At 47.5% G+C, this 9,723-nt stretch overlaps 1 protein-coding gene across 2 annotated transcripts in view; it reads right to left on the bottom strand.

Moving 5' to 3' along the window:
• The window catches only part of CLTB (clathrin, light chain B), a 31,158-nt gene extending 22,162 nt beyond the window's left edge, over nt 1-8,996 (bottom strand). For both annotated transcript variants that reach the window (XM_006873472.1, XM_006873473.1), the window contains exons 1-2: nt 8,810-8,996; nt 2,665-2,711 (exon numbers count right to left, since the gene is read on the bottom strand). In XM_006873472.1, coding sequence (XP_006873534.1) covers nt 2,665-2,711; nt 8,810-8,996 — 234 coding nt within the window. The remainder of the gene's footprint in view (nt 1-2,664; nt 2,712-8,809) is intronic.
• Between the last annotated feature and the right edge of the window lie 727 nt (nt 8,997-9,723).

Raw genomic sequence — 9,723 nt, 5'->3', positions numbered from 1 at the left:
TTTGATCAATTTCAGATTGAAGAAGTTGGTAGAATTCTTCTATTTCATCTTCACTGACTTTAGTGCTTGGTGCGTAAATTTCAATAATAGTGGTATTAACTGGGCTTCCCTAGAGGCGCATGGATATTATCCTATCACAGACAGCGTTGTACCTCATGACTGATTTGGATATTTTCTTTTTGATGATGAATGCAACACCATTCCTCTTTAATTTATCATTCCTGGCATTGTAAACCATGTGGTTATCAGATTGAAAATGGCCAATACTAGTGCATTTCAGCTCACTAATGGCTACGATATGGATGTTTATGCCTTCCATTTCATTTTTGACAACTTGCAATTTTCCCAGATTCCTACTTTGTACATTCCATGTTCCGATTTTCATTGGATATTTACAGCTGTTTCTCTTCATTTTGAGTTGTGCTCCATCAGAAAATGAAGTTCCCACAGGCTTTTCTCCCATGGGCTTTACTCCATTCGCATTATCGGGGTCAACTCTACTTTGAGGAGACAGCTCTTCCCCAGTTGCATTTTGAGTGCCTTCCAACTTGAGGGCCTCATTTTCTGGCACGATATCTGACAGTGTTTCTCTGCTATTCATAAGGTTTTCAGTGACTAAAGATTTGGAAGTAGTTTGTCACTCTTTGTCTGGAAGCTCTTCTGAAACCTGTCCCCCATGGGTGACCCTGCGGGTATTTAAAATACTGGTGGCATAGCTTCCAGAATCACAGCAAGTCAAAAGCCACCATAGTACGACAAACTGACAGATAAGTGGTGGCAGTTTGGTTTTAAGTGGAAATTGTCAGTTTAAATTTCGAGGAGATCTGTGCACATGTGTAGTAGAACCCTCCAGGGGAGGGCTTGGGGTGTCCATTCGCTCAGGCATCCCCTCTAGTCACCAGAATGGAGGCGCACAGACAGCAAGAGACCCATAAACAGATACCAAAAATAAGAATGCCCACACCTTTATCTCTGAAGTTCTGTCAGGCGTCCGTGACTGTTCTGATCCTTCTCCAGCTTGGTTTCTCCCAAGATGGAGGCTCCGGGAGTAGCCGAGCATCTTGAATTAGAAATCAATGGATTTCTTGATTCTCCTACAAATTCTCCTAGCTGTAAGCCTTCCAAGCTTCTAAATATTCCTTTATATGTGGTTCAGAGTTCTGGCACCATCCCCTGAGCCTGCTTGGTCCAGTATTCTGTGTCTACCCGATCTACCATCTTAGACTGTTTATTTATTTAATCCTTCTTTAGGATTAATCTATAGGATTAGGTTGTATTTTGTGTCAGTCTTTCTTGATTTATAAAAAGGATTAAACAATCAAGCAGAGACCAGAAGGACCTCAATACCACCAAGAAAGATGAGCTGGGATTGAATTCCTGCACCAGAATTCCTGTGCCATGAACCTCCTAGACCCAGGGGAAGACTGATGCCAAGACGTATGGAGATCTCCAAGGGACACCGGCCCACAGATGTTAAAAGAAGACAAGGACCTTCCCCTAGAGCTGACAGAGAGAACGCCTTCGTCTAGAACTGGCGCCCTAAATTCAGCCTTCCAGCCTCCTAACCTGCGAGATAATACATCTCAGTGTGCTAAAGCCAGCCACTTGTGGGATTTCTGTGGTAGTGTTGTTAAATACCTTCGGGTCAGTTCTGATTTAGTTTCCCAAGGAGTAGCTCGTGGATTACAACTGCTGACCTTACTGTTCAAACCAACCTTGCGGCCCAGTGCTTATTTTTTAGTGCCACACCAGGACGTCCTGGTTACAGTAACACTAGATAACTAAGACACCGTCCCAATCCCCTGATGCTAGACACTTAAATTGTTTCTAGTTTATGGATTACTATAGATAATCTTGGAGTCTCTGGGTGGTGCAAACTGTTAATACACATGGCTGCTAACCAAAAGGTTAGAGGTCTGAGTCTGCCCAGAGAGGCTTCGGATAAAAGGTCTGGCAAGCTACTTCTGAAAAAGCGCTATTGGAGCACTGTTCTACTCTAACACACATGGGGTCACCATGAGTCAGAATTGACTCCATGGCAACTAGTTGGTGGTTATACATAATCCTACAAAGAATCCGGGTGTATTCATCCAATTACTTCCTCAGGGCAAATTCCAAGAACTAGAGTCTCTAGTTGGAAAGGTCTTCCCATTTGTTGGAGAGCATGCGGTCCAGTCAATTCGTCCTCCCACCAATGAGGCAGGTGTGAGCAGGATTGTGTTTCCTTCAGTCCAGTGTGGGCCACAAAGTCTGACATCAACAAGGGGTCTCTGTCTCTATGTCTCCAATAGTCCCTATTCTTTATCCCCCTCCCTCTATATGAAAAAAAGCAAGTCAACCCCCTTTCCTTATGTTCGACCCAGTGCAGCAACAGGGGAAAAGCCAAAGAAGACTTCCACTCAGTTAATTAATAACGCTGTAACTCATCATGTTGTAATTCAGTGTAGAAAGATTTTATAAAACAATTTTGTGGTTAGTATTAAATCTAAAAGAATATTACCATTTAAGCAATTTACAATGATCATATGCTGTTCTATGATTGAAATTGATAATAATAAAAAAAAAAAAAATCACTGGAGCCTAAACCTCCCTACACCAACAACAAGAGATCCTGGAGATTCAGGCTGTTGGTCCCCACCACCAGGAAGACAGCATCTTGCTTACCTGAAACATGTCTCCATTGACTGTGGTCCCCATGTCCTCAGAACCAACTAGAAAAAAAGAACAAGGAGTCAGCATTACTCATGGCTTCACTTACAGTGAGCATGGAATGATACTACCTTAGCACCTGAGCCTACTGCTGCTATAACAAGCCCCTGTATATATTGAGGCACACACATCACACACAGACCTAGTAGATACATAAATAACACGCTTAATCAGAAAGTCTTCCTACAATCATTACTACATTTGATTTTCACAGCTTCTCAGTGATGAAGATGTTATCAACCCATTTTCCAGATTCTTAAGCTGATATTCAGAGAGGATACGTGATTGCCCAAGGTCACCCAGCCAGTAATAGCTCCTTACCTACCTGAAATTAATTTACTCACGGCCGAGACTGGGAATGGCCTGTCTGTGGAGCCTATGCCTAGGAAGTAGGCAGAGGAGCTGTAGGCTGAGGGCGGGGTCTGAAGGGCAAAGAAGTGAGGGGCTGCGTGTCCCTGCCTGTCCCTCAAGTAACTGCTCCATCTGGGAGAGCAGGAATCACAGTCCCTACCAGGCAGCACTTGCCCTATTTTTTTCTCCTTCTGCCCCTCCCAGAAAGATTTCTTTTTGCCATTACCAGTGGCTCCTCCCAGGCCACTTCCCTGACAGCTAATTATTTACAAATTCCTTTGTCTTCTGCTACAATAGTGACCCTCAAAGTTGCCCTCCACTCTCTCACCCATTCCCCAGCCCACTGATTGATTAGAGCTCAATAATTATTTGTTAAATAGATAAAGGAAATGAATGAATGAATGAATGAATGGATGGATGGATGGATGGATGGATGGATGGATGGATGGATGGATGGCTTTTGCCCATTCATAAGCTTCTCGGACTCCAGCTTTACCCTCATAACCTCTTTCAAACCAACTGACACCACAGATACTTTTTGAAAAAACAAAACATGAACTTGCTTATGTTTCTCCTCTAATTAAGAATATAATAAAAAGAAATCCACTTTCATGGGCCCTACCATGGAAACTTTACAGCTGCTCCTGGTGTGGCATTGTAGCACTGGACTAGGAACCATGACAACTGGGAACTGCTCCTTGGAAACCCTGTGTTGTAGTTGTGAAATGCCATCGAGTCGGTTCTGACTCAAAGCGACCCTGTACAGGGTTTCCAAGGAATAGCTGGTGGGTTTGAACTGTTGTCCTTGTGGTTCACAGTGATCCTACAGTGCTGATACTACAGAGTCAGAGTCGACTCAACAGCACTTGACAACAACACCAACTATTCCCTCTGTCTGGAATGCTGCTCCACTCCTTCACTTGCTTCAGTCTTATTAAGGGTTTTCCTCCCCACATGTATTCCTCTTCCATCATCCTCCTTCCCCAAAGCCTGACATGTTTATCTACGTCAATGTCTATTGTCTGTCTTCCCCACTTGAATAGTCCCTTTATGAAGACAGGGATTTTGTTTTGGCTACTGCTTAATCCCAGCACCTAGAACAGTGCCTGGCACAGAATCAAGGCTCAGTAAATATTTGATGAATGCAGAGCACAGGAAGGTTTTCACAGACTGGCCCTGCCCACTTTTCCTGCCTCACTTCCTACCAGTACCTCTCTCAAATCCTAAATTCTAGTTTTCCCTTCTCCAAACACACACTTGCCACCCTATACCTTACTTCCTCCTTCCCCCATCTTTTGGGTCCCAGCTCACACATTACCCTACTTTCTTAGGGATAGATGGAAGTTCTCCCCTCTGAGGTATTCTGGAATATCAAGAACATTCACCATCTGCTTATGTAGTGACTTGTGACCCCGTGGGCCCTCAACTCTCTTATTAGGTCATGTATCTTCCTCAGCTCCTAAAGGCGCATGTGGAGTCCCAGTGCGGCGTTGTGGGTTAATGTGCTGGACTGTAAAGTCATTTGAGCCACAAGGTCAGTGGTTCAAGCAGGTCGCCATGGGTTGGAACCAACTTGATGGCACTAAACAACCAGGGTACCTGCACAGAATAGGTAAGCAGGAACTGTTGGCAAATTGGAAATTGAAATGCTTTTTGAGGCCACTGTTACCTGCAAGACCTCTCCGAAACTGCAATACCTCCGGGTAGAGTCACAGGAGGACACATGAGATTACCACATGAGATTACCACACGAGAACAAAAATCTCTTTCTCAACCAGATAACAATGCTGTCAGCCTGGTACCTGGAGGAAGGGATACCTAATCCCACGGGAATAATTCCCAGTTGATATGAATTATTATTGGCTTTGTTTTCAGAGTTGAAGTGATTGATTCTGATCCACTATGTGAGTGTGACCCACACTCATTCTAGCTAAATAGAATTGTAGGTTACTCCAGCATGGGTGGCCTGGTCCCTATAAGTCAGCATCTTCTGCAAAGAGTCGTCTCTTCTGTGGCATCCCTCTACTAGGTCCCTCCTCACCATGATGTCATTATGTAGGCTTGATCTTTCTGGTTTAGAAGGTGGACCCCACCCCCAAGTCAGGCCCTGGTCTTCCAAAAGTCCCTGTGCTCCAGTCTTTCAGAACTATGCATGTTCCTGGAAATGAGGCATCTTCCTAACTCAGTCTCAGCCATTTTTGGGAATTCCTCACCCAGCCTCCCTGCCGCTCAAACACACAGACTTATGGCTGATGCACATCTATAATCAGAAATCCTGGCCCAGCTCCTAGAAGTCCCAGAGATAATCCTAGGGGTGTTACTTCCCTCAGACCCTTTGTCCATTTTGGAACAGAGGCAGAGAGGATCCATAATATTACTGTCAATTTATTGAGGCAGGAGAAATGGACTTGCCCTGAACTGACTGGGCAAGTCAAGGGCAGAGTCAGGCGTGGCGCTGAGAAATCTGGGTGTGAAAATGTAAACCTTTTGGCCCTACCCAAGGCCGATGAATGGAAACAAAGTGTTCATGGCTCAGACTGGCCACAGCTACCATCCAAAAGGACAGACTCAGTGCGGCTGTGCCCTAAACCTGAGACTTCTTTCCCCAGGGACACCTGGGGGCCTACTGTCAGGGCACTAGTGCAGAAGCTCTCTGTGACCAGAGACAAGGTAACTCCAGAGAGGTTCATTAACAGCTGCTCAGAGCCCACTTCCACCACCTCTGTGCAGGCCAAGGCACTGTTTGTCACCAGCTGCTCCTCGGAAACACTATACAGGATTGCTATGAGTTGGAACCAACTCAACAGCACTTAACAACAACAAACAACAACCATCTAGACTCTAGGAGTCCTGGTGTGGTGCTATATGATAAGCACTGAACTGCTAACCACAAGGTTGGTAGTTCAAATCTACTACCAGCTCCTTGGTAAACACTATACTGGGTCACTATAAGTCAGAACCAACTCGACAGCACTTGACAACAACAACTAGACTCTAAGGAGTCTTGGTGTTATAGCAGGTTAAGCATTGGACTGCTAACCAGGTCAGTGGTTCAAACCTACCAATCACTCCCTGGGAGAAAGATGAAGCTTTCTGATCCTGTAAAGATTTATATAAATCTCAGAAACCCTATGGAGCAGTTCTACTCTGTTCTAAAGGGTCACTGTGAGTCATTATTGAGTACCCATGTGTAGCAAACAGTTAACATGCTCACCTGCCAACCAAAAGTTGGGAAGTTCAGGTTCACTTAGGAGCACCTTGGAAGAAAGGTCTGGCAATCTACATCTGAAAGATTTGCCTTCAAAAAACCCTGTGTATTCTACTCTGACTCACACAGTTTTGCTATGAGCCAAAATCAACTCGATGTCAACTGGTTTGTTTTTGTTTTTTTTATCCAAGCTCCTGGCACTCATTGCTGGTCAGGAGAGGAGCATGTGCCAGCTCAGCACCACCTGGGTCTAGAAAGGCCACAACAATTCTATCTTATTCGTCCCCCTATTCAGCCACCACCCTATAATACCTACCTGCCTGTCTCCTACGCCCCACTTAAAGAGTAGTGGCTCATTTGCAGCTTCAGAGGTGGGAGGCAGGGAGATATTCATCCTCAGAGGACATGTCCCTGGCCGCTTCCAGAAATAAAGGAGCAGGCCATTGCTTCTCTCCCTGCCATCCTGAGTCTGAATATAATCCGTGCCCCACCCTAGCCAGAGAAGGAAGCTCCCACCCAGGCTGTCAGTCCCTGGAGCCCCATTGTTCTAGGAGAGGCCATACTTGCTCAACTTGCAGGTGCTTCTGACTGCCTTCAGCCTGTGCTGAATTTGTCCTTCTCTTATGGAGTTCTAACATCAGCTCCTCCCCAGCAAAGCCTTCCCCAAGCTAGGCTGGGACAAGGGGTACTCTCAAGGAGACACTATGAACAAATGAATACTGGTGTGTGAATGCAGTTGGGCATTTCCTATTGATTTCTTTGGACAGGTAGGGGGACTGCTGCTTGGGAAGACCTCCATTGGCTGGCTTGTTTGGGTAGCAAAAGATGTCTCTCTCCCTATTCCATCACCTCTCAAAGAGAATTCCACAGCAATCGAAAGAGCATAAAGCTCAGAGTTGGGAGGCCGATCATCAAGTTCCAGATCTGTCACTTACTGGCTGTGTGACTTTGGGCAAGATACTTGAGTTCTCTGTTGTTGTTTTTAGCTACCTTCGAATTGGTACTGACTCATAGCGACTCTATGCACAACAGAACAAAACACTGCCCAGTCCTGTGCTGTCCTCAAAATTGTTGTTATGTTTGAACCCATTGTGGCTGCCTTGTTATGGGTCTTCCAACCATCTTCCAATGATCTCCGGGCCTCCGGTTTTAAGAGCATACAGAGATGCTTCAAACTCATCAGTCACAGGAACAGTTTTATTTTTGTCTGTATCTCCAATGGACCTGGCAAACAGTAGGTCCTCAAACAGTTGAATGAATATAAACATGACTATAAAAAGCCTTGTAAACTTTTTTTTTTTTTTTTTTACTGTGAAGCACCACTTACTCCAACAAACCCACAAAATTACAGTGATAAAATACACAGGAAATAAGAGCTGTTTTTGATGCGCCCATTAAGGTGATAGGTTTTTTTTCCAGATATTTTAAGAAATTGTTCCTTCAAGCCAGAACCAGAGCAGAAGCATCACTGATAAACATGCTTTCACAGGAACCACCAGGCCCTGAACCCAGAGGTCTGAAGTCAACTATACTAGCCCTGACCACCTTTGAAAAATCAGTGAGTTAGACAAACCCCTGGGTGGGTAGGACTAGATCTGACAGATGCCTCTTTGTGCCTGTGCCCCTGCCCCCAGTGAGTGTCTAACCCAGAGCCAAACACATAGAAAGACCAATTGGTCTGGTGGAGAGGGCTTAGAGTTAAATCCTGGATCTGCCATTGCACCTCTTTCGTGTTGGTGGCGATAGTGGTGTACCACTGAATTGGTCCAGACTCATCCCTACCTTGTATAGGCTTTCCAAGGCTGTAAATTTACGAGGGAGCAGAAAGCTTCATCTTTCTTCCCAGGAGCAACTGTCAGATTTGAACTAGTGAGTTGCAGTTAGCAGGCCAACTCAAAACGCACTACTCATTACCAGGGCTCTTTACATTGTACCTCTTTGAGCCTCAGTTTTTCCATATCTGAAATGGGTATAAGTAAGCACATGAAATAATTAAATGAAAGCAAAGTGCTTAGCCCGGTGGCTACAGGATAGCAGCAGACCACCAAAGAAGATTTGTGAATTCACACAGCACCCCGTTTTCCCTGCTTTCTCAGTTTCCAAATGTTAGACCTGAGGAGTGGAAAGTTCTACATCCTGCGGCACACCTGTCCAGCTCAGCTTCGCGTCTGGCCCAGGTTGCCCCATGTTCAGGAGGAACTCCCCGGACTGGGCTGGTGTTAGATTCCAGAGCAGTGTGGAACTGGCCTGGGGATGAAATGTCATGACCGAATTCTTGTCCCAAGAGTCACTAGATCCTCAGTTCAGGCGGGGCTCAGCTCAGCCCTCAGCTTCGAGATCCTCAGAGAAGAGCCTTCCTGGTCCTCCTCCCACCCCTCATTCAACCCTGGTTCCACATTCACAGGACATCATCCTCCCCACCCACCTCCGGCCCGCATGCTCCTGGCCGGCCAGCGGCACCAGAGGCAGCCCCCTGGCCGGTGGCCGGAGAACCCGGGGGTGAGTCCCAACCCTGAGCCCCAAGGCCCCAAGCTGACTCACCGCCACTCACAGGTCCCAGCTGCGCAGGGACCGCCTGGACGCCAGCAGGTGCCCCAAAGCCCTCGTCATTCTCTATGCCCGCGATCTCGCTCTCCTGCTGGGCCAGAAAGGCGGCCGCAGGGTCCTCCTCAGCCGTCTCTGGGGCCCCGCTCTCCGATGACGAGAAGAAGCCAAAGTCATCAGCCATTTTCCCCGCGATTCCGCTGCAGCCTCCGCCTGGCGCTGGACTCGGCCTGGCTCGTGCCCGGCGTGCGCCGGCGGCGGCGACACTGCCTCCTGAGCCGCCCGGGGCAGCCGGCCTCGGCAGGGACGGGCTCTGCGCGGCCGCCGCACTTCCTCTCCGCCACCGGGCCCGGCTCGCCTGTCACTGCGGCTGCAGGCGCCGCTGCGGGAGGAGCCGAGGACGGGAATGCGGTGATGTCACCAGCAGAGGAGTGGGCCGCCCCCCTCCCAGCACGGCCGGGAGGTCGCCTCACAGCGGCCACAGGAGGGCGGCAGCAGGACAGCGAGACCATGCTCCGCGCTCGCTCATTCGTCTCGGCGCTCGCTCATTCGTCTCAGTTCTCTGAAAGCAGGATGAGAGAGGCACCGCTCCGATCACTCTAGAAGGGAAGCGGACCACAAAAGTGCTCCGATCGCTCTAGAAGGGAAGCGGACCACAAAAGTGACCTCAGCGTGTGCTCGGGGCAGCGCCAGCCTTAGGAGAGCACAGTGGGTGGCAGCTGTGCAGTCGTTGCTCCACACAAGTTTCTTCCCCTACGCTGGATGGTTGTGAAGAACCCCACTACTTGAGTGGCTGGGCCTGGGACTCAAGACCCAGGGTCCCAGGGAACATCAAGGTCAATTGGTATAATAGAGTCCACAAAGACAATGTTCTACATCCTACTTTGGTGAGCAGCAGCAGGTTTTTTAAA

This window comes from Chrysochloris asiatica, unplaced genomic scaffold (assembly GCF_000296735.1).
Source record: "Chrysochloris asiatica unplaced genomic scaffold, ChrAsi1.0 scaffold00242, whole genome shotgun sequence".
Taxonomy (NCBI): domain Eukaryota; kingdom Metazoa; phylum Chordata; class Mammalia; order Afrosoricida; family Chrysochloridae; genus Chrysochloris; species Chrysochloris asiatica.
The sequence above is the reverse complement of the archived record's forward strand: the minus strand, read 5'-3'. Positions and strand labels throughout refer to the sequence as shown.